The following is a 26,237-nucleotide window of genomic DNA, read 5'->3' on the forward strand; positions in this document are numbered from 1 at the left end:
TTAAGTTGTAGGAAGAAAGATGATATTTTTCCTAACTTAAAATGGAGTTCTACAATGTTAAATACTTACCAATTCAGTGCATCCAATGATTTTTCTCCGTGTAGAATGTGTTGTACTTACGTTGGACTTAAGGGTGGCTTCTTAAAATTACCCAATGGGCTATTCCTATTATACTTCCTTTTAAAAAAAAAGGTTTTTTTTTATGTTGAATGGCATGATGTTCTTTATAGAAAATAGTGCGACTCTGTTTTCATGATTGGTAGGTGTCAGTTTATCTTTAGCTTTCATTCTGTTTTCAGATAAACATTGTATTTATTTGTATACAATTCCCCGAAAACAGCGCTTTTAAGGTCTTTGCATAGGGGGAACCTTACAGACAAAAAAAGATCAGTATTCACTGCAGCGAGTGACATACTGCGCACTTTCTCTGGCAAAGATCACTTTTTACTGCAATTAGAATATAAAACTGCGATTAGTTTATTACACTGCTATTAAATATGATGTTAAAATTGACCGTAAATAGTTATTTACAAAGGACATCCTAAATCCGTTTTTATAGCAATCAGTACATCAAACTGCTGAGAGTAAAGATAACTAGATTTTATATTAATCAGTTCTTAACAATGATGTAAAGTTAATGGAATGTTTACAGCACAAATATTCTGCCTAAAATTAATCAAAAGAAGTTACTCAAGTTATTTCGCAAAACTCGATAACAACGAAAATACAAATTCATCATGTCTAACCTAACAAAGCCTCAGACTAAGGCCGTAGATTCGAGACTTGGACAACATCATATGTTTTTGGAAACGGCTTTCCATACCGAGCGTAGAACCACCATTGAAATCATGTAAGATTGCCGGCTTCGGTGGCGGTGGGGTAAAGTCCTCGCCTGCCAAACCGCAGGTCGTGGGTTCGAATCCAGGCCTGGACGAATTCGCAGGCCTGGGTAAGTGACCCCTATCCAGGGCATGAATTTTTGTGTTGTACTTTGTTCATATTGGAAACCCTCGTTGTAAAAGGCCATTATGTGCTGTTTACGGGGGATGTGATAAATAAATAAATTAATTAATTAATTAAAAATTGACTTGAAAGTGAAGACAAATACACAGATAAACCGAATACTATAGCGCCTATTTTTCCCATTGAGTGCATATTCTCCCATACATGAGAAAATGAGTTCAAAACGATGGATGTTTGAGAGCACACACTTCATGGAAAGTGGGCCAACCCGCGACCTTTGGTTTGTAAGGCAAGGATTTTATCCCGCCGCTATCGAGGCCAGTATTTTTCTTTCTACTATTATGGCTGGATTGGAGCTGGTTCTATAAAGTTTCCTAATCAAAATCGCAATTTTCCTGATCTCTTTTGATTTATTTACGCAACAACATTGAGAATATTCTTGCGCCATTTCTCAACCTATATATGCAAAGTACGCGATCATATATAAGATATCAGCTGGTCAGTATTGTTAGAATCATTCTGGGTTGAGCTGAGTAGCTTGCCGAATAGAGAGCGCTCGATTTTCCTCGAGTTTCGGTTTACTTTACCAACATTCTGAAGTTATAATACTATTAATATATATATCAACAAGTGCTACCAAAGCATGGCGTCGACGAATCAACTATTTATATTCGGTGAGTAATCAGCGTTTTAAAAAGTTGCATGCGAAGTTGGGATGCATATAATTTTAAACCATTGGCAGTTTTTTTTATTATTGAGTCTCTCAAAGCAGTATTATTTGACTTCTACGACTTACTCTTTACTTAGAATGCAAATAGGCTAGTTTTAGTGCTAAAACTACATTTTTGTGAATAGCATAGAGCTTTGCAGCCACTAACACTTGATATTTTTATATCCAATGTGCAATAGATACTTAAAATAGGTCTACTCTATAGCACATATTGACACCTAACCTGCAAAAATGATCAACAGTCGCCCACCGAATAAAAATCTGCTCTCCCAGGAGCCCAAAATACGCATACGCTCAGCTGGCAATAGGCAGAGCTCAATCGCTCACCGCCGATGCTTGTAGAAATAGGGAAGAGTTTTTGTGGTCCGGATAGTGCCAGCTGCGCGCATTCGTATCGCTTGGCTTCTAGATGAGCGGATATGAATCGGTGGGCGATTGTTGAGCGCCTGTGCAGTGGAGGTATCGATACATGTGCTTAGAAAGTTTAGAAATGCTAAAAGTGGAAACTTGAAACATGTAGTACGTCAGGAAAGGGGGTCAAAATTGAACCGATATAACGGGATTGATTATTCATCTTAAAGCCGCGCAACTTTGAAGAATGGCGATGAAGAACCTAAACTTTAATACTTACTCATTACACTTCGTTCTTAGAGTATTTGGAAGACGATTTGATACTTATATATGAATCAATAAGAGTTATAGAATAGTTATTTTGTGCGACTGTTAGTATTATTTAACATTGTTATACAGACGTAGATTCTGTCAATAAAATTCTTTGTGAAATATATTCTATCTACTATTAAGACATCCTTTTTTGACCCTAGTTTCCACCAACTTTGTCATGAGTGGCTTTCAAAGAAATTTGATTACCGCTTTATTTTCTTCGACTGATTACCTTGGGGAACAATTTTTAACACATTTTCTGTTGATTTCAATATTTGAGCTACTTTATGCTAAAAAGGGCATGCTCATTTCGAAACTGTAGTTAGTTTCCTTCTAAGTTTTTTCCCTGCACCGTATGTGACTATGACCTAAATATATTAACATAAATATCATCCATTGCAGCATAAACATGGCGTCGACGAGACTTATTTTTATATTCGTTTAGTAATCAATGATTTAAAAATGTTGCATGTGAACATGTGATGCATAGGATTGCCAGATTTTTCATTATTAGTCTCTTAAATCAGTGATATGTGAATTCTAGGGCATATTCTTTATAAAGAATGCAAATGGGCTGGATTACGATCAGAATTACTTTTTTGTGAAGAATATAGATAGCTCTTTCCAGTCAAATGAGGTTTAATTTTTCCATATCCGAGATGCAATCGATAGTTTAAAAATGTCTACTCTATACTAAATACATATGCTTAGAAAGTTTAGAGATGTTTGCAGCGGAAATTTTAAACGTGCAATTCGTCAGGAAAGCGAGCCAAAATCGAACCGATAAAACGGGAATGATGCGTTATCATGAAAACAGCTTAACTTAGGAGAAAGGCGATGAACAACCCAAGATTAAATACTTAAGCATTGAACTCGTTCTTAAAGTATATTGAAGACGGTTTGATACCTATAAATGAATCAAAATTTCCCGGTAAAAATAGACATTGATCCTTGCATAAATTTCCAACAAGCTCAAAATTTACAGGAAAGTTAGGAATACCACTTTTATGAAATTCTGAAAAGTCCCCATCGATTCCGTGTGTGCAAAATGTTTTTCTCTAGGTGAAAGGTCACAAAATGGGTGTTTAGCATTTTTTGGCCAAACGGTTTGTTTAATGATAAAAATTGCTCAGACCAAAATCAGGAAATAATATGCAAATTTGTTATTATACTTTTTTCTCTATGATATACCATTTCTGAGAAAAAGCCATTCGAAAGTTGCCAGGAGCTGTCCAATAATGTTCGGAGAGTGCAAACATACATATTATGGAGTTCATTGCAGCGAATTTCAGGCAAGGATTTGCAAATGAGACGAATCACGGCGATATTCATCCACCGCTTGTTGACTCCAAATCAAAAAGCGGTACGTGTAGCTGCTTGCCTGTACTGTAGGTCACTGCTTCCTCACCCATCCTACTTACCAGACATCGCACCTTGTAATTTCCTTTTGCTCCCCCGTAAGAAAATGGTGATGAAAGGGAAATCCTTAGGACACATCTCGGAGGTGAAGAGGAAAAAAAAAATCACTAATTCTTAATGAAATTAATTATTCTTAATTAGCGCCTGATGATGATGATTACTCATTGAAACCCGGGTCGCGCTCTTATAAAATAAGTGGTATAAGTAACTCTCTATATCCACGAGAAAAAAACGTGAAGAGAAAATCAAAGACAGCCCTGAAAGGAATCGGAAACTAAGAGAACCAAAAAAGTTTCGCGGAGTGGAAAAAAAATTTAAATCAGTATATCAGTGCAAATGGAGAGTACTTCGAAGGTGTCTTGCGTTTGTAACACAATAAGTTAAATTTTGAATTTTCTAAAAATTTTGTCCGGTTATTTTTGGATCCCTCCTCGTACATTTTACTACATTATTTTGGAACTTAGCTGCAGTTACACTGGTTGATGCAGTTATCACATAGGGGTGTTTGAAGCCAACGGGTACACGTTATATTTTCATATATATTGAGTTAGGTATAGAAATCAGATAAACAAAACAAATGAGATTAACTAGATATTTAGTAACGCTTAAGGCTGGGAGGCGTACTTGGTGGAACTCGGTCACAGGAAACGTAATAAAGATACACTTTTGTATGTTTCACAGAAGTTTTAATAACCGACCCAGGTTTCGACAGTACACTATGTCCATGACCTTGATAATGACATAGTGTACTGTCGAAACCTGGGTCGGTTATTAAAACTTCTGTGGAACATACAAAAGTGTATCTTTATTACGTTTCCATTTAGTAACGCATTTGCTTTTCCACTCGACGTCAGTACGGAAGAGAGATTCACTCGTACCATACTTGCATATTTCTTCCATCAATGTCTATACTTAAATATAAAGAAAACAATCACTGGTATCACTTGGCTCCTCACCCCCTCTTATTTCAAAACAGAAATAGTAGTTTTAGCCCTAATACGGGCAAGGTGAGTCTCTTGGACTCAACGCAACACATTTTTGAGAATTTTATTATGTTATTGAAAGGTCAGCATGTTGTAAATTTTTTACTTCTTCTAATTGTATATTTCCTATAAATTAGAGTAATTCAAACTTCTATCGGAATGAAAGTAACATAGAAATAATCTTTTTCCCTGAGTTCCCACAAATCCGGGCAAGGTGAGTCTGTTTGCACGAAATGTAAAAAGTAATGTGCATTTCACAAATATTTGGTTCAAATTGTCAAAATAATGTAAAATTATCACTATGTACATGTAACGTTAAATATTTTGCGTTTTCATGTTGTGAAAACAGAAAGAATTAGTCAAATGAGTCTACTGTACTCGCTGTTTGACTCTGTATGAAATTAATAAGTAAAGTAAAATTTTGTTAAACAAAAAATAATCAATTTTATGTTAAATGACTCGCTTTGCTCGCTGGGGGGGTTCTGCCCCCCCCCTAGGCCCCCCCGACTAAGGCCTGCGGCCTATAATGGTCGCTGTGGGAGGTCTTACACTTTTTTTGCCACTTGTTACTTAATGATCGTTCGTTTTTAAGTTGGCTAGATTAGGTATAAGCAATATTTCCACTTTCACGTAAAACGAGCGAATGATACGAATGCTACAATATGAATATAAATATTTATTGAATAGAAACGTTTTTCTGAGGGGCTAAAAAAAGTAAAGTAAATTTTTACGAGTCTGACAGAGTCTCTAAATTGTTCAATTCAAATACAAAAAACGTTGAGACCATGTTCCACTTAACACCCAATTCCTACGTAATATCATAACATAACGACTATACGTGTTATAATGAAAAACACGTTAATTAATTATTTTTCACAAAACCCAACCAAATTCTTGATCTATGAATAAGATGTGACTGCTGTTTCCCTTCGTAAGCTTTAGAGAGAGAGATTGTACACACAATAGAATTACGAAGGAACTGAATATCAATATCTACTGCAAATGCGCCAGATGGGGATCCCTCACATGAATTGGGGCTAGTATGACTTATTTTACCGAAATATTATTTACCATGATCGCGAATGATACCACTTCAGAAATACCTCTATTTAAAGTTTTAATGAATCGGGATACACAAATATCTCTTAACAGCTTTAATATACAACGCAATGCGCTATAAGATCATCTGTTGATTATAAGATGACAGCCTTTGGTGAACAAGACATTGTCTATGTGAAGATTTCAATAATATTTACAGCTAAATAACTTAGTCACTCAACGAACGTTATTTTCGCAAGACTTGAATAAGAAATTCCTTTCATTGCACTTATCCTCCATATCGTATTATTCACTGCCTTTGATGCATGCCACGGATAACATTGCACATTGAAAAGGGCATTAACGGAAATAAGAACGTATACAAAAAGAAAAAGTTATCGCCATCACTAACAATGAAAATAAAACCATTTTTACCTACCTATATTTTATGGAAGCCTTGTTAAAGTCTTTCTATTACAATCGTGTATCGCCAGCAAGACACGAACTACAGTCAACAGCACGAATCATCTTTTTAAAATGGCATTATGTGCACTTGTCAACTATGAAATTAATAACAACCACCTTTCGATGTAATATACCAAAAACAATAAGTATTTTCCTACCTTATATTTTTTCGCTTTTCATTTGAATACGCTTTGATGTAAACAAATGTTTGTTCATGTGGAAAGAAGACGTGAAGAAATAGACATTTCAAAAATTACTTTCTAAATTTCCTACCTTATCTTTATCAGTTTTTCGTTTTAATTACTTTATCTTCTTTTCCAATGTAGATTCTCTTGCTTGCATAAACAAAGGTGTTGCTATGATTGTTCGTTTGTATGATTGCCGCGCCGCCATTGGAATTTGGTGGCCATTTTTTGAACTAATCCCCATACCCAGTTTTAATTGAAAAGACAGATAAATAATTGGAAATGTATTGTTTTAATAATTTTTCCTGGGGTTTCAAACAATTTTAGAGGGGGTCTTCATAAGACTTTTTGTCGTATCTCGCCTCGTTCACCCCAAACATTTGTATGAGTGCGTGAATGAATGAATGAATGAGTGGTCGTTTGGGGACTTAATAGAATATAGATTCTATAGTGCACAATATGTACAAATTGATGTGAAAAGTAATATTTTGTCACTGTTTAATACTTTAAATTAAAAGCGTAAGTTAAAAGAGTCCATTGGACTCACCTTGCCCGATTACGTCAGAAAAATATGTTGCCCGTATTAGGGTTAAATATGTTTTTTAATCCTCTGAGGTTTTGGAGGAATCTATTATCCTAATCCCTCCATAGTTACGCCACTGGCCCTCAATATCTATCCTTTTGATCTTCACCGTTCTTCTATCACCTTCACACTTCGAAAGATACCAACCCAAATTCCTCCATAGATGTATATGCTACTAATTTAAATTTTATTCTCGACTTCCAGGACTTTTCATAGCATTTACATCGTTCACAGTTGCTGAACCGGAGCCATACGATCTGGAAACTGTGAGATTACGGGAATGCCAGAGAAGAATGGCTGTGAGTTATGGATCAGAATAAATTTATGTATCATTTTTATTTCATGAGAGTGTCGCCTTGCTCATTAAATTATAGCTACCACTGTAGACTTATTATTGACACCTTGTCCTTTTTGACGCCATTTACTATTCAGTGCGTTGAATGATAAAGCATCGCTCTCTTTCCCGTTGCAATTGGTCACCATTATCTCAAAATTACAGTCCAATCACGAATATTGAAAAAGAGGAATCTCAAGAAGGTAGGCCCATAAATTTCTTGTCAGCCACCACGCACTTAAATGGGTTTACAAAAGTCGCCATTCGCGTCGCTGACGGACAAATTGATCCGAGTTTCACGATGGAAAATGGTGTAATTAGTGGTACTAAGCGAAATTTATATATGAGGGGGTGAGAATCCAAGGGATACAAGTAATGATTTTCCTAAACAGAGCAAAGTACAGAAATTGATAAACACACAAAAATACTAAATATACAAAAACTTGGTTGCCAAGGGAAGGGAATCGCCATTTCTCTAAATTACAAAGAAAGTAGGTACTGAAAAATATTGTAATAACTGTATCGCATTGCACTCATATTTTTGAAAACCGATTAAAATGCGAGCGAAGTGGAAACGGATATCACCCTTGTATGGTATTGTACCTCCTCTTTGCAGTACCCTTGCTTCCAATCTTTGATGTTTTGCCCCCTTGTGCATTTTCTTCTCCATCTTGAGCGCTTTCCTTCATCTCTTCCCTTCCAAGATCACACTGAAAAATTCATAATTTTTACCCTCTTATAATGTGTTCAAGTTGTTAGAATTTTCTCTTTTCTTCCTAAGAAAGCGATCAAGGCCTGCTCTACGCACAGCCTAAGTGTTTGAAACAATGTTGATACATAAAATTTTGAGATGCCATATTAAGTTGTTTTCAGTCTTTTCATTATTGTTTTCTTCATCGTCCAAGTTTTCCACTCCATACAATAAAACGTTCTTTCGCATACTCGAATATTTTATATTTTTTCTTTGAAAATCAAAAATTAATTACACATGAATTGCTTGAATTTCCTTCTCTAATAAATGCATAATTTAAAATTCTAAATTTGATATCATCTTTACCTTCCAGCAATTTATATTACTAGGCTAGTTCTCTTTATACAGACAGCCTTTCATAATGACGTGTAAACGTTGAAACCGAATTGAGTGAATGAAATAGTGTGGAAAATATCCACAGCTTGTTTTGTCGTATTACAATGAATTTCCACAAAGCGAACTCGTCAACAATCGATGTGAAATTGGCGATTTCTGCGATTTGGTGCAGATACTAATTTATCCACATTCTGAAGAAATACTTTCAAACAATTTCTTGAGTGAAGTTTTTCGCGCTTAAATTAATGTCCGCAGCTCTAAAATGTTTCCTGTTAAGTACTTCATATGCAAAGATAAGCGATATCTTTTAAAGTTATAATAATTTACTTTACTCATCTGAATTTATTTGTCTGCAAATAAGAGCATACTACTGGGAATGCTGTTGCCTTAATTTATATTAATTGGAATATTTTCACCATCTCAGATGATTCGAAAATGCCGGTACTATTGAACTGCGGCTAAATTTATTTATAAAAAATATTGTTCAGACTTATAACTGAAAAGCACTCTGATACATATGCATGCTGCTTTCTTAAGGACTTTCGCTGGTCAGTCATTTTGTATTTGCATCTGTTTTCGTTCCCTTTTACTATGACTTCTTCAAGGGGATATTTAAATTAAATTCTAATGCAATAAATTCAAGAACAATGGGATGGATCTGAATTTTTAATAAGTCGTAAATACGCATAAAAGGCCGTTAAAAGTTTTCGCTATAAAATAAATGAAAAAAATACGACATGTTGACCAATTTTAATATATGAATACTGTCAATTTGACTTTTGGAGAGAAGTTTTAATTTCACATGCATTATCAAATTTAGAAGACGTATTGCGAACAAACAGTCAAATAAGTTATATTGATAAATTGTTACAATTATGAAATTTAAGTAAGAAGAAAAAATTTTCAGAATCTTTCAGAGACTGTAGAACGATGCATCTACGATGGATTCTCACCGGACGAGGGGTCGGACACAACAACGTACACATCTACTCCACGTCTCCTATGCAAACACGTGTGCAGGTGAGCATTGATACTTTATTACTTACATCTACATGCATCTACAAATTACCCTGCGAGCCACCTCTAGGGTGTTTGGCAGGGGGTGATCAATCACCAGCATGCAGCATGCATTTGGACTCCCACATGCACACCACACCGTCCAAGAAACGTCCCGTATAATAACAAACTATACTACTATATGCTGTTAGAAATAGAATAAAGAATAGAAATTCAGAAACATGCAGTAAGTTTTACATAGGTTACAGGAGCATTGCTGAAGTGAGATTAATTGTTCTACTGCATGAAATGTATAAGTTAATGCCCGATAGATTAATCTGCCCTCACTTTCGACTTCACTTTCAGGAAGGAATAAAACTTAGTCAGTTTCACCATAATTTATTCACTTTCGACCGGTTTCAGTACAGTTTATCATTTTCTGGCGAAGTTTAAAAGAATTCACAGACGTTAAATAGGAGCATGCAAAAGGAAAAAAGAGAAAAGGGTTATGAGAGGGGGGCGGAGAGGGAGAAGAAGCGGTGGGGGAGGAGAACGAGGAGTGGGGAATGATGCAGAATGCTGGGTTGCAGGTTCGTGAATCATGGGAGGGAGGCAAGGAAGGCCTGGATGTCGCTGCATCCGAGTACACGCACCGCGGCAAGGAGTAAACAGCTGTAGGGCTAATCGGTAAAGTGATGATGGGGTTGGGAATAATAAGTGTTGGAGGGGGAATTCCACGAGTACAAATGGTCGGTGACTATAATAATATATGTATGAAATATGGGAATGGAATATGGGAAAATGTCCCTTACTCAACGATATCCTATTTGAAAGGTTTTCCCCCTTCTAAAAGTATCTCTAAACTACACTGAAGGACGTAAAAACCCTAACCTCCCACTCAACCCCACACCTACTGATAACCCACATCCACCCTAATCCTTATTAATGACCCTTGCACTGTCCTCGCAGTGGTTTTCCCATCCCTCACCATAACCGCCACCCATTACCACCCCCCCTCCTAATACCCACTTCCCCCTCCAACCTTCTCAAGTCCCTTCCTGGAATAATTTACCCGACTTTTGACAAAATTTTGTACTCGTAAATGACCGCTCAAGGTCGAAACATGTCGTACCGTAAAAATAAATTAGTGGAAGAAAACGAAGTCGTTTTTTCATTTGTGAACTTCAACTTCCGATAACCGTAACTGAGACCAGCGTTGAATCAGTGTGGTGTTTAATTAAATGTCCAAAATTCAAAACTATTTTATTATGTTCGTATTACAGACCACCTAACTCAGATATAACGTCAATGTTGGATTTTCAAAATCAAATAAACAGCGTAGCATCCAAGTATCCTGAAAGAAACTTGATTGTGGGTGGAGATTTCAACGTACCTTCTATAGATTGGGAGACTTATAGCTTCATTCCTGGTGGGAGGGATAAAGTGATCTGCGAGGCTTTATTACACACTTTCACATCTAATTCATTGTTTCAAATAGCATCCGCACCAAACAGAGGAGAAAATATTCTTGATTTATTAGCGACAAATATACCACATCAGGTAATAAACGTTGGCACTGTCGAAGGAATAAGTGACCATAGGGTAGTAACTGCAAAGTTTTCTCTAAATACCGCTGTAAACTTTAAAAAAGAGCGTAAAGTTTTCATTTTTAAAAGAGCTAATTTTGATGGGTTTAAGAGTCATATGAAAAATGCTTTCCCCGAGTTTCAAGAATCAGTATTAAAGTTAAATGTAGAGAATACTTGGAAAGCTTTTCTTTCGCTCGTAACTTCGGGAATAAATAGCTACATCCCTAGTAAAATAGTAAAAGAAGGCAGCGAACCGAGATGGTACGACGCGGAAGTGAGAAAATCATTGAGGCGACAGAGAGCGTGTCATGCTAAAATGAAAAAAGTCAGCACGGATTTATACGCTAATGAACGCGAGCTAATAATCAAAAAATATAGGATGACTAAAGCCGCCACGAAGGAAGCGTTAAGGAATGCGTTCACGAATTTTAAAAGAAAAACACTAGTAGAGCAGTTACAGGATAACCCAAAAGCATTTTGGTCATATGTTAGGGAAGTTCAAGGTAAACGATCTACCGTATGTTCGCTGAGAAACGACAATGGAGATGTGTTGACAAGCAGTTACGATAAAGCCAATTTATTAAATTCCTACTTTAAGAGCGTGTTCACGGAGCCTTCCGAAAACTCACGCGAGACCGATGACAATCCTTGTATAGATAAGATGTCAGCTATTGACATTAGTACGCTCGGAATAGAAAATATATTGAAATCGCTTAGTCCAAATAAATCACCTGGTCCAGACGAAATCCCTTCTCGCGTATATAAAGAACTAGCCTCAGAACTTGCCCCCTACTTGCAGTTAATATTCAGTAAATCCATCAAGCAACACGAAGTACCTAATGACTGGAAAATCGCTAATGTAACGCCTATATTTAAAAGTGGAGACAAGGAACAGCCATCTAATTACAGGCCGATATCTTTAACGTCCATCTCTTGCAAAGTCCTTGAACACATCGTAGTCAGCTCGGTAATGAAACACCTAGACGCGCAAAACTTATTAATGGGAAATCAACATGGATTCAGGAAAAGCAGATCGTGCGAAACTCAGTTAGCGCTTTTCGCCCACGATATTTTAGTCTCCGGGGAAGACAACATTCCAGTAGACGCGATTTTTCTTGATTTCAAAAAGGCATTTGATAAAGTACCCCACGGAAAGTTAATAATAAAACTGAAATCTTACGGTCTAGACGAAGATGTCATTTCCTGGATTAGAGAATTTTTGAGCGACCGCGTCCAAAGAGTAGTATTAGACGGTGCAGTCTCCAATGAGGTTAGAGTGACTTCTGGCGTTCCTCAGGGTAGTGTCATTGGCCCACTCCTATTCCTTCTTTATATAAACGACATTGGCGAAGTAGTGCAGAGTAAGTTACGATTATTTGCAGACGACGCTGTAGTTTACAGAGAAATCCGTTCCAGCAAAGATATAGATGAACTAACGAATGACCTTGCTGCTATCCAAGCTTGGTGCGATGCTTGGCAGTTAGAATTAAATTTGGAAAAATGCGTCGTAATGAATTTCTGGAAGAAGGATAACTCCCTACAGCGTAACTATGTCATTCGGGGCACGCAGTTAAAGGCAGTTGAATCTGTGAAATATCTAGGGGTTAGACTCAATAATGATCTATCGTGGAATAAACATATTCGAGAAATAACCGGTCAAGCTAATCGTAAAATGGGTTTTGTTAAAAGAATATTAGGAAAGTGCGACGACAAAGTGAGAGAAATTAGCTACTTTTCCCTCGTTAGACCACATTTGGAATACGCTGCCAGTGTTTGGGACCTTCATGAAAAAGGCTTAATAACAGAGTTAGAACGCGTGCAAAGAAGAGCTGCCAGGTATGTGAAAGGTCGTTACGATAGTCTTGTTAGTGTAACTGACCTCTTAGATAAACTCGGATGGGAATCTCAGTCGGACCGTAGATTGAAAAATAGACTAAACCTTTTAGATAAATTCAAGAGCAGTGTCTTTTCTGACGAAATTAACCATATCTTGCGGACGCCAACGTACTACGGAAGATCAGATCATATAAATAAAATAAGAGAGATACATTGCAGAACAGACAGATTCCGAATGTCATTTTTTCCACGATCAATAAGAGATTATAACGGCAGCAATAGAACGCGTAAACAGATTGCATGAAACACTTGTAGTGTAGCCTACTAACCTATGTAAAACTTACTGCATGTTTCTGAATTCCTATTCTATATTCTATTTCTAACAGCATATAGTAGTATAGTTTGTTATTATACGGGACGTTTCTTGGACGGTGTGGTGTGCATGTGGGAGTCCAAATGCATGCTGCATGCTGGTGATTGATCACCCCCTGCCAAACACCCTAGAGGTGGCTCGCAGGGTAATTTGTAGATGTAGATGTAGATGTTCCACAAAGTTGAGCCTGACACCATTGAACGGTCGGTGACTAAGTTGATGTCGGGGTTGGTTCGGCCTTGAAGAATTTCGAGTTTTTTTAAGGCATCCAATTTGGGTTCGTTCCTTTTTTGTGAAGAATTATTTCGGTTTTAAGCGACTTGTGTGGCCACACACAAGGAGATGTTTAGCAAAGTGGGAGATATCGTTGCTGTCTTAGTAACATGAGCTGTGCTCCTTCGTTAGAATAATTTTAACTCGACTTGGTCTTTATTAAACGAGGCCCACGTGAGGACACAATCCGGCCTCCTCTTTCCCTGGGCCTTGGCACTGTTGCTTGGTAAAATAATTTCATTTCAGTGACTCGGATCAGATTTATATATGAAAATGTTTTACATATGAGATTCTCAAAACATCCATTGAACGTATGACGCTTTCTTCCTCTGACGGTTAACTTCCGTGGATATCAGATTGAGCTGGTCAAGTCATGGTTGAGCCCACTGTCGGTAATATCGGTCAGAAAGCAAGGATTCAGGATATATTTGTGTATAAAAAAAGGATAGTGGGCATATGTAATTAAAACCAGGTAAAGTACGTAACAAACATAGTAAATAACAAGTTAAAGAACATTGAGAGTTGGTGGATTATCCAATATTAGCTACAATGAAAAATTTTATAAAGCCATTTAAAATAATTACAGTAAAATCAGTTAAATGTGTGCGTAAAATTTAAAACTGAATGAATTAATAAAAAATTGAATAAAAAATTTAAAAAATTTTAAACGAAAAGAGTTAAAATCAAATAAGGCAAAACAATAATAAATACTGAAACTCTTTAACGGTGTGTATGATCGAAAACTTTTAAAACAACACAGCTAATAAATAATTAATCGCCGGAATGTATTAAATAAATAGAGAAACAATAAAAGAATAAAATTCTACGGTACCGGCATTGTGTTGTACCTTTTTTAAAAATATGATTGCAACTTTTGTTCAGACATGCTTTGTGTTAACTCATGCGGTAGGGAATTAAACGTTCGGGAAATTGATATCATAAAAGATCCTGACATACAGGAAGTGTGATGATTAGGCATTAATATCAACCTATTCCTCGTTTTTCGCATCGTTACGCTGCCCTATCGGAGAGAAAATGATATACGAGGGTAATCCGCGTAAGAAAGTATCCGCCATTTAAAAATTAAAATTAAACCGGAGAAATTAGAAAAATTTTAGTATCTTAAAATCAAAACTTTTCTTTATTTTTCCGGGTGGTCGAAAAATCGATTGCTATGCTTCATGAAAATCTGTCGTCAGTGAATGGAGCCAACCTGTCACTGCGTTCTGAAGATCTGCGTTATTGTTGAACCCCCGAAATCGTTGATGTTGTCGTGAGTCGTGAATGTTTGTTCATCCATTTTTGAATAATCGTGCCCAATGACAGACTACACCTTCACTCATACTGTTTGGGCCGTAAACCCCACTCAATTCACGATGAATTTCGGTCGCTGATTGATATTTTCCCAAAAAAAATCGTTTAACACCACGCAATTCACAATTCATTCTATATATTCTGACATAATTAATTGACTGTATAAATCACATTGGAGATAATCTTTTCTTTTGATGCGTAAAGTTTTTACCAGATCGAGATATATATTTGAAATATTTTAAACTTTCCTCATCTAGAAAACGGAATACACTAACGCTATATGTGAATAAAAGACCATTTAGAAAAAGGATTTAAGTTCGTTCACCTTTTTTTTGCTACCAAAACTTTATATTTATATATATGTTCGTAACGATTTGTGGTAAAACTTATGTTTTTGTGTTATTGGTACAGAGTATTTTATGGTGTTATTGTCCAATCATTATTTTTTTCTTGTTATGCCATGCTATGATGCCATCATTGCAGAATACCCCCTGCATTGCAGAATACCCCCTGCCAAACACCCTAGAGGTGGCTCGCATGGTATTATGTAGATGATGTAGATGAATATTTTTTTTATTGCTTATTTGGTGTATTTTGCTTATATTCTGTAGTTATCTTTTTACGTATTTGTTCATTCATTCGACACTTGCAGTTAGGAATTTTATTCGGGTGGCATATAAAACCAGGGGGGAAATTTTTAAAAAACAGGATACTAAGTAGAGGGTTTTAAACTAATTTTAACAATTTTTATAATAAAAACACATTTTTCATAGAAATATTTTGTAAACTCATGATTTTTTTAATATTTTGTTTTCTTTTATGAAGAAAAGCAATTGTTTGTCATATTTAGTGGGGGGGGATCCGGATCCCCCCGAATCCCTCCCCACAGGCTAGGGCGCTGATCACATGATATGCTCAAATTCAACCTGTCTCCTTCAGTATCTTGATTTCATGAAATTATAGTATTATATTGCGCAAACAATGCTTATACCATATTTGAATCTTTCTTCCAGGAGACGAGAGCAGATAAAAGAGTGCGTGATGCAAGGAGTCGAAACTGTGAAGGAAGTCTCAAATAAAGCAAAGACTATGCTTCCATCCAGCGTGCATGTGGCTGAGGCAATCGCAAATTATTTCTGTGACAACGAAGAGGATATTTGTCTTGGTAATTTGTAGTACCCACTTTATTGGATCACTGAAAAGATAACTTGCAATTTGAAGAGAAATTTCATCAACACGCCATTACATTTTGAGCGCATATTTTCATATATGGGATAAAAAGGCGCTATTCTATTTGGTTTGTCTCTTTATGTATCTAACTTTTCTCACTTTCACGTCAATTTACAGAGTACCACGCAACGTAACATGATTTCAATGGCAGTTTTAGGTTCGGCATGGAATGCCTTTTCCAAAAACATTGTTGATGACCAGATCTGTAATCCACGAACTTAGTATGAGGCTTTTTTTGAATAGCCATGATGAATTCTTTTTGTGATTTTCAGCGAATTTCGAGGAATGACTTCATTAATTTTGATTGTGATGCTAGATATAAATTTGCAACAGAATTCTCAAGTTTTGATCTCGTCTCAAGGTCATCTAATGTCGCTCAAGGACACTCATGGTAACCCAAAGTCATTCAAGGTCTCCCAAGGTCAAATTATATATTTTTACCAAAAAACGCGAAATAACTTCATTGAAACACATCTCTAAAAGAGAAAATACGGTTTATGTCACTCACAACACTGGCTGCTGATCTATTTTTTTTGTAACCATTCATCAACTTTTCAGGCCTATCCGACGCAGAGATAATTTGTTCGACCTATATTTGGGGATATTGCAGTTCACAATTAGACTTCGTGGATAACGAGTACATGAGAGACATTGTGTTCTGCGGTTCGAAAGATCCTCTCCTTAATCTGTATACGATGGAATACGTGTGTAGGTAAGTATAAACTTATAACATTGAAATATAGCATTAAATGGACAGTGCTGACAGACCGACTCACGCTTTGGAAATCTTTAGTGTGATCGAATCGTGACAAGAATCATCCCGACGAACGATACAACCTTTTTGGGTATTTCCGACCGAATCAGTCGTCCGTGAGACCGAAGTCGGTCGTGACTGGCCTAGGTGATGGCCGATTTCGGTCTTGATTGACATAAGTAGTGATCGGCGATCGACTATTTGCGATTGACTTATTTAAGTGAATGGTAAACGCTGATCGATATCACTGAACGACTGGCTCTGGTAACTCCGGTAAAAATCGGCTTAAAACAAAAACGTTAAAAGCATGATCTTATGTCAGTGCATGTGTGCTATAATGCAGTTAAAGGTCAAATTTTAATATTTTCCAGCATCTGTAGCTATAGTTAAATCAAGTAACGATAGGAACGAACGATACAGACTTTTTTTTGGGTATTTCCGACCGAATCACTCGTTCGCGAGTGAGACTTTGGCGGGATGGTGCCGCATGGGTAACAAAGGTTTCGGGTTGACCTTCGCGTTGATTCATTTTCATGACGACAGTTTCGCCGGTGTTGCAGCTGGCGTCTTCAGGTTCGCGGTTTTTGATGCAGATTAGATATTAATTCTTAGCTTTATATAGTCATTTAGCCTCTATAATGTGCATTTATAGCCTGAATCACATGATTAATGTTTCAATCCATTCAGAGGCACAGCCCCTGCGATCGCTTCAATGATGGTGGAAAAAAATGACCTCCATTCGCGATGATTTTCCGCGACTGCTCGGGCAATGGAAATCCCATCCCTTATCCCATCCTTCGACACGTCCCTTTTCCCGTCGCTGAAACGATCGCTGACACGGTAGCTAAAAGCAATTGTAACGCCACCTTTCCCTTTCAATTTAATGACAGTTTTAAATACGGAAAATGATGGAATAAATTATGATAAATGGGGCGGAGGGAATGGCTCAGAAAATTATGGATCGAACGATCACTTTTTTGGTCCCTGCAACTCTATCGCTGGAGATATCATTCGGAGGGGCGGAAAAAATGAACGTGTAGTTTAGCCCTTAAGTAGCGTCCATTATTATGTGAGGTGTTTTTTGCGCTTTTTGCGTAGCCCCAATCTTCCCTCTCTCCAGTGAGTTATCGTGAGATTTGGCCCTATCCCCTTCCCCGCGGCGGCGCCCCTTTCCTTTTTCCTTCCTCTCCAACCCCTCCCCGGGTGATTGGGCCTATAAGATACTGGCTTAGTTCCCGGCCCCGGTGCGTTGTATCCTTCAAAGGGTTCGCCCAGAACCCTCGTACTCTCTTTCCCCTCCCCCCATCCAACGAAATGATGGATGGATTTTTCTCTTCTCTTTAGCAGGAAAATTCGCCAAAATCGTCGGCACATTAATGGCTGATGCCGGGTTTCGCTATTGGGCCCTTTCGCTATTTCGCTAATGGGCCCTTTCCGCTTCTATAGCGGCGAGGGTGTAGCCCGTCCCATCCCTTCCAGCCCTATCCCTATCCCAGAGGAGTCGACGGGCTCCTATCGCGGCGGCGCCTTTTTCCTTGTTCCTTCCCATCCAAACCCCTCGCCACGCCACGCCAAAATTTCCTTTGGTGGTGATCACCACTCCCAGCTAATTTGGCTGTCTATGGTGAGTTTCTTAAATCGTCATTTCAGGTAAAATTACTCAAGGTAGTCACAGTGTGGCAATTGGTAAAAAATTATGGGGAAGGGAAATGGTTGGGTTTGAGGGCAGTTTTTGGGGACTTGTGCGTTTCAACAGGTATAGGAGTATAATCCCAAAGATGAATGGGTAGACTATTTTCCGGCGATGCCAGTGATTTCTCAAAAGTTACTAAGTTTGATGTGAGGTCTGTTAATATTGGGGTAATTTTTAAATCCTTCCGGATATCCTTATTGCGCAGGAACCAGGGAGCCCCTGCAATCTTCCTTACAATCTTATTTTCCGTTGTTTGCACTTTCTTGAGGTGGGTTTTTGCCGCCATGAGCCATGCTGGCGAAGCGTACGTAAGTAATGGCTTTATCATGGAGTTGTAGATAAACAGTTTAGTCTTCAGTGAAAGTTTCGAGTTTCGATGGAGCAGGGGTCCAAGTGAAGCTGCGGCTGCCATTGCTTTACCGGTAGTGAAGGTGATATGCTGCTTCCATCGCATTCTTTGGTCAAGAATTACGCCAAGAAATGTAGCTTTTTCAGCTCGAGGAATTTCTGTATTGCCGTAGAATAATGGTTCGCCAATTCCTGCTTTCAGGCGGCGAGAGAATGTGACGTGGACAAAATTTGCGTGGGTTTGCTTCCCCCCATATTGCCCATTCTTCGTATTCATCAACCTGCCGTTGGAAGAGTTCTGCCGTCGATCTAGGGTTTGAACCCGGGGCAATAAAAGTGGTGTCATCAGCGTACAGGAAAGATGAAGTGCCGGGAATGGTGGGAAGATCATTTATAAAGATGTTGAAAAGGGTGCGGGAGAGAATGGCTCCTTGAGGAACGCCAGAGGAGATGGCTGCGGTATCGGAAAACGAGGAGTTGACTTGAACATAAAAGGTGCGGGCAAAGGTGAAAGGTTGGATTAATTTCTGAAGGTAGATAGGGATAGGGAGGAAAGAGAGTTTCAGTACGAGGCCCGAGGTCCAAACCCCGTCAAATGCTGCCTCCAAGTCAAGGAATACGGCTTGCGTGATCCATCGATGCTTGAAGCCGCCGATGATGGATTCCGTCAGGCGAAGAATCTGGTGCGTGGTGGAAGTATGGTGTCGAAAACTAGTATGCTCTAGACTGATGCAATTATGTAGGGAAAGGTGATGTAGGAGTCTGGAGTGGATTACAGATTCAAATAGTTTGGAGAGGGTATTCAGGACTGAAATGGGACGATAAGAGGAAGGGTTTGTTGCAGGTTTCGAAGGTTTGAGAATCATAATTATTTTTGCGCATTTCTAGGAGGTTGGAAAATACGATATTTGAAAGAGAAAGTTAAATAAATCGGCAAGGAAGGCTATTGCAGGAGAGGGAAGGTGTTTGAGGAGTTTATTGGATATTGTATCAGGACCAGGGGCAGATTTGGTTTTTAAGCTGGCAATAATGCCAGTGAGTTCACTGGCAGACGTTGGAGCAGGTTGATCGGAAGGGCAATGTTGAAGGCTCAGGCAATGCTCTTCTGCTTCTTCTTCCATATGTGACGGGAGGTTATTGGATAATCGCTTTTCCAGAATTGACTTGAAAAGTGAAGCTTTTGCGTCATCCGTGGAAGCAGTGTTTTTATCGCAGGAGAGCGGGAGAGTAGCTCGACGCGGGTTTTTGAGTGCCCGGGCCATTTTCCATACTGAACTATCTCAAGTGGTGAGAGAAGCAATCTTCTTGTCCCATAAAGTCTGGCAATGCGTGCGGAGTAGAGAATTGACTCTATTTCTGAGCGCTTTGAATTTTTCGTGGCTTTCTCTCGTCCTTTGTGATTGCCAAGCTTCGCGAGCCTTGTTTCTTTCTCGCATAGTCTGGAGAATTTCCAATGGTATGCCATCGTTAGATTTCTCCGATGGAATTATGAATTTTGCATTTTCAGTACAGTAGCGGATGGTATTGGTGAGTTAGTTTATGCAGGCATTGGCATCAGAGCGGGAAGTAAGCGGAAGCTCTTGAAGGTTGTGCAGTTTGTCTCTGATAAGTCGAGAAAATTTTTTAAAGTTGATGGCTGTTTTGGGGGTAGGAATGCGGTAAGTAGGAGAACAATTGAGGTTAAAAAGGATTGGGAAGTGATCAGATGCTGAAGAATCAATAGTGCAAGGTTGGTTGATTTGGGGGAGCTTTGTGGCAAATGCAATATCCAAGATATCGTCGCATCCGTGAGCGCCGTAGTGGGTGAAACTTGCAGGCGAGAGAATGGCAGCAGACCGCTCTTTTTCGATGAAAAGGAGTTTTTTACATGCAGTATTCGATGTGGAAGCTCCCCATTGGGAGTGTTTTGTATTAAAGTCACCGTCAAGGATAGCACGTTCGGCAAGCAGCATGTTGAATGCTCGAAGATCATCCGTTTCCAGTTTTTTCGGCGGGTGATAAATCGACCAGGTGTTGAGTTTTCCTATTTCGGTATAAATGCTGGCCCCCACGGCTTCAAGTGATTTTTTACCTGGAATAGCGGGAGCAGTCTATTGGGTGGCGTTGGAAGTATAGCTGTGGGATCATCAGCAAGAGTTCTGTCACGGCGCTCCTGTTCGCGGCGGGTTGGTCGAGTAGTACGCAACTGCACAAGATCTTCTGGGAAAAGTTTTCTTTCAGCTAGAGATGACTTGATTTCTTCAATAGTAGTATCCGTGAGAAGTCCGCGAATAAGTCTTCTTATCTTCAGGGAGTGGGTATGTAAAGTATTCTCATTTTTTCAGAAAAGAGACGGACCAGCGAGCGAAAATCAGAGATTCTGGTCGGTTGACATTTAATATTCGCGCCAGTTGAGTGACATACTGGCGGAAATTCACATGCGGATTTAATTGCTCTAAATTTGATAGACCAGTTAGATGGATGGATCCTTCAGGAATATCGGTGGGGTAGATGATCTGGGTTGATTTCGAGGTTGATGTTGAGATGGCGCTGATGGCTGGTTGCGTAAATTTTGATTCAAGTTTGTCGATGTAGATGGCACTGGCAGCGGATCGGCTGAGGGATCATCATGGCAATCCGAAAGTGCAGCGAACTGATTTGATACCGGAACTGGAGCATAATCTGGCAAAGTAGGTGACTTTCTAAGGCATTTTCTTTCAGATGATCTCGAAGGAGGTCGATAATCATCTTCACTAGCATCAGCGGCGTCAGATTCTAATACAAGGTTAGTTTTGGAAGGAAAGGGTTGTTGAGTCGATTCAAAATCTACAGCAGCTGCCACAGCGGCAGAAATTGGCGGAAGGCCAGCTAGTTTGCGGAAACGTGGATCATAAGTAACTTTTTCTAGCACGGATATAGTAATTAATTTTCTATTTGGGATTTGCACATCAGGGATAGAAGGAGGGGAAGCCACACTGTGACTTACCGATGCCGGAACATGGATGGTTGCGTCGCAGGAAGAGGCACCGTTGTCCTTGGCAGCAGTAATCGATACGATGTCATCGTTCGAATACGCGTTCTCAGTTGAGAGCGCGTCGTCGTCGTCTGAAGTCGTTGATGCCATGGCGTCCCCGCCAGGCATAGTTGATCAAGCAGTTATTTTCGCCGATCAATTAGATAATTTCTAATTCACTATTAAAAGAAAACTTTCTTGGCGTACAAAAAATCGCACACAAGTATGTATTACTCCCAGTAAGCGAGAACACAAATTTGCCCCCAACGCGTTGCCTCCAAACCCCTCCTCGGCAGCGCGGGCGTATAAGTCTCGGACTCTGTTCCCGGCCCCGATGTGTTGTATCCATTTGAAGACCCATCTTGGAGTCTTTATCTCTCTGTCCCCCTCCCCCTATCCAACAAAATGATGGATGGATTTTTCTCCTCATGGAAAACTCTGAAAATTTCTGTGGGTAAATCAAGTAATGGTTTCGCTAGCAGAGAGCTCCGTTGTCACAATGGCAACGCGGGTATTTCCTTGTCCCCTACCTTCCATCCCTATCCTCACCTGAACGTGTCGACGGGCTCCTATCGCGGCGGCACACAGTGGTCAGAAATCGGAAAAAGTCGGTCAAAAGTCCAAAATGGGTTTTATGAGATAGAGACTAAAAACTTAGCGAAAATACTCACAAATGATTTAATATTATGGATTTGTATACCATTTTACATAAATTTTATCCGTTGCTGAGATACAGTCGCACAAACATGAGTAATTCATTCAAAAACGCGCGCGAACTCGTATTTTCTCCGAAAATCTTTGATCTTAATCAGATGGTGTTGCGGTAGTATGACTTTTTGGGAAAAAAGGCAAAATATTATTTTGGCCAGATTCCTTGACTGTATTTCCTACGATTTTTGAAGATTTTGGTTCACATGAAGATTTTGGTTTACAAAACAAAATGGCGTACCCATTTTTCGCATGGAATTTCAAATAAAGAAGACGTTATCTTTCGTTTATGAAATATGTAACTCGGGAAATTTACATCACAGTGTGAGGTAGAGGTTTCTTAAGAATACTATGAAGAAATCTTGGAAAAAATTTGCGACCAAGGAAATGAGGGCGATTATGCGATCACGCGTCAAGTCTGAGCTATGCGACGCCAGACCCTGAGGCTCGGTAACTGCGGTCTATTTATCAATTTTTTGAGAATTTATTCTTAAAAATCGTCATTTACACATGGCACATAGTCAGTATTGACGTAAAACACTATTATCAGATAATTGGTCGATCGGCTTGCCCATTTCACGCATTACTCAAGTGAAGATGGTAAGGAATACATTTTTGTCCGAACCATTCTACGGATAAGAAGTATACTTCGGATAGTGAAGTATTGTTAAGAGATTAAGTCGGCATGTGAAAGAGATAGAGAAATAAACATTTTTTTGGGAATGGCAACAAATATTTTTCTTCGTCCCTGCCCTTCCTTTTCAATCCTCGCATAGGTGGGTCACGCGGAATTTTTTATCTTTAAATTCTATTCTGCCGCAAGAGTGAAATTTGATGACTTTTGGGGGCACTTTGCACAGATTTTCTCGTAGATACATGATATTGTAATTAATATTATAATATAATTAAATACTGGCTTATCAAAACTCACGCGATACAAAAACAAATTTTGCATGACAGCTGCACAACCACTGAACTCAAAATAATGGAATTACAATCTCTTTGCGCCGCGTATAGGATCATCTGAAGTCAGTCATAGACCGCTCACACAGGGCTGATGTCCAACGTGAGATGACTTACGTAACAATTTCAAAATTTCAATGTTGCATGTTTCTGAAAGTAGTGACGAGCTCACTCGTGTAAATACTTGTGACCTAAAGATGGGCGGAAGTTCAATGCATTGGCTTCAAGTGTGGATGAGCGGTGGTAAAGCGAGGGGGAGGGTCCTGGGGTCACGACCCCACATATAGAAACACAATTTCTTTCCTTCATAAAAGAAAAAAAATGAAGTATCATGAATATACGAAATATTACTGTGATAAATGAAGATATTTCGATTTTGATTAGTGTAAAACTTAGTTTAAAACCCTCAACTAAGTACCCCGTTTTTCAAAAATGTTCTACCATGGTTTTGACCCTCCCTCTTCCCCCGAGAACGAAATTCCTGGCTATCCCACTGCAGATGTGGTATCATCAAGTCATTCAATTGAGTTCAATCGTTAAGACGGTCACTCGATAGGTTTTTTTACTTAGCTGCGTAGCATAGAATTATAAAAATTTGTTCGAATTTCACTCAGAAAGTAGAGTTCGCAGAATGCATGCTTTTTTTATTGTTCGTGCTTTATTTGGGCGGTAGTTATGATAATGACTGTGGATTACATATTTTACCTTCCTCTTCCTTAAGGTAGTTTCGAAAAAAGTAACAAGCATTTGATGAAACTATGGTCACATATTTCTTGAAAGACTTACTGTCAATGACCCAAAAAAAGAGATTCCCATGAACCGTTTTGGAGATATTTGACAGTAAAATTAGGATAATTTAACAGCGGCTCTTATAAATTAATTCGAGTTTTTAGAGCTAGCGAAGCCGTTCGCGCAAGAAGTTGTTGAGACGGCACACATTTGGAGTAACATTTTGTGAAAACTCCAAATATGTACGGGAAAGTATAGGTTCGTGATAAAATAAGAAAGAAATTTGACAAAAAAAACCACCTGAAACTGTCTAGATACTCCCCGAGATCTCTGGTACCAACATCTCAGCACAACAACTATAATATTGATTTCGTTTAAATAACGCAAATATATTTATTTTTCCGGCTTTTACATACGTCTAACATATCTTTTGTTTATAAATAAATATATCCATTTGGGATTAACAATTTAGATTGTAAATAGTTAGCCAAGGTATATCGTCACCAGTTCAATGTGCAAAGGTTCGAAGCAGTGTGGAAACTAGTCAAATAAATAGCTTTTTTAAATTAATCATAATTCACGTTTGCATTTTGCTGGTGCAAAATTGTGCTCCATCCCAGTCCTATATTTAATATTGTTTACAATTGATTCGCAACTATTTTACGTAAATAATAAGTTACCCGAGTAATTCACTTGACTTCAGCTGTACCCGCAGCCTTCAGCGATGGATGTTACACATCACGGACAGGATGATTGGGGTGCTGGAATTCAGATAATCATGAGTTTGGCATCAGAATAATAAATATGAAATAAAATTGGCTCGATGCGCATAAGTGGCGTGACTCTATTTTTTTATTTATCAAATCACTTGTACTGATTCGAGTTTACCTACTCATATCCACGAGCTTACTGCATGACTGTTGTAAATATATGGGAACTGCGAATAACACATCTGACAATGAATTTAATAGCCCAAATCTTTTCTTTTACAGCAATTCAGCCCGTTTTTTTGATTGGTCCATTCCATTGCATTCTTCGTTTTGTTCAAGTCGATTGGCATCGACTTTTACTGCATTAAAAACGGTATTACTGACCTCCGCTCCCTGTGCCCAATATAATGTGACGGGTAATGAAGTAGAGTGAAATTTTCTGATGATAGGTATGTATTTCTCCTCGACAGTTTCCTGTCATTAGAAAGATAGGACAAAATGATGTTATCATTACATCACTTAATTTTAATTTTGTTTATTGTGTTTTTGGTTCAGATAATAAATTATTACGAGATTTTTCCATCAAGATTTATTTACTCATAGGTGTAACCAAGAGTACTGCCGTCAACCCCACCCCATAAATGGATTTCCCGGAATACTTCAACCGACTTTTTACTGAATTGGAATATATCTCAAGATATACTCAAAAGTCTGTTGTTCGAGGAAAAATCTCCCTTTTGCTGTGGGATTTTCTTATTTATTAAGTAAAGAATAAAAGATTTTCATTTGCGTTTGTATGAATACGACTTGTTGCGTTCATTTACCGTTTTTATTTATGTTTCATGCAATTGTTATATTGTGTTATGTTACGAAATTGTAAAATATTACTAGTAGAAATTTCAAAAAATTCAAAGTTTATCATTACTGTAATTATCTATTTTGTAATTAATGTGCCTGCGGATTGTTCTATTTTCATTTTGTTCTTCTATTTATTTTTTCTGGGCAATAAATATTTTTTATCCATCTACTTTACTTCCTATCCTTTTCAAATAACTTTACGACTGTCCTGGTGGTTAGGTCGCGATGTATCGAGCGGTGTTGCGGCAGGAGGCGGAAGTTGCGATGTGGAATGGGGAGAGAGAGCGTGAGTCGCGGGCGTCGTCATATTTTCTCAAAAACTTTTGTCACAGCGTCGCAACGAGAGATTGTCCAAAAAAAAAAAGCTTCCCACTTGTCTACGCAGCTACCTTACTCAAGAAGACCACGGGTGGTCTGAAAT

At 38.4% G+C, this 26,237-nt stretch overlaps 1 protein-coding gene across 2 annotated transcripts; it reads left to right on the plus strand.

The window, feature by feature from the left end:
• The first annotated feature begins 1,466 nt into the window (after positions 1–1,466).
• On the plus strand, positions 1,467–25,849 carry LOC124154392. 2 transcript variants are annotated; one of them, XM_046528088.1, is made up of 7 exons: positions 1,467–1,637; positions 7,234–7,328; positions 9,358–9,470; positions 15,845–15,996; positions 16,620–16,773; positions 25,241–25,407; positions 25,546–25,849. In XM_046528088.1, exons 1-6 carry the CDS (start codon positions 1,607–1,609, stop codon positions 25,389–25,391), a joined length of 696 nt encoding a protein of 231 aa, XP_046384044.1. In that variant the 5' UTR covers positions 1,467–1,606; the 3' UTR covers positions 25,392–25,407; positions 25,546–25,849. The 2 variants fall into 2 exon arrangements, with proteins under 2 accessions (XP_046384044.1, XP_046384043.1); XM_046528087.1 differs by having other exon boundaries at positions 1,468–1,637; positions 25,562–25,849.
• The last annotated feature ends 388 nt before the right edge of the window (positions 25,850–26,237 follow it).

This window comes from Ischnura elegans, chromosome 2, assembly GCF_921293095.1.
Source record: "Ischnura elegans chromosome 2, ioIscEleg1.1, whole genome shotgun sequence".
In the NCBI taxonomy this organism is placed as follows: Eukaryota; Metazoa; Arthropoda; class Insecta; order Odonata; family Coenagrionidae; genus Ischnura; species Ischnura elegans.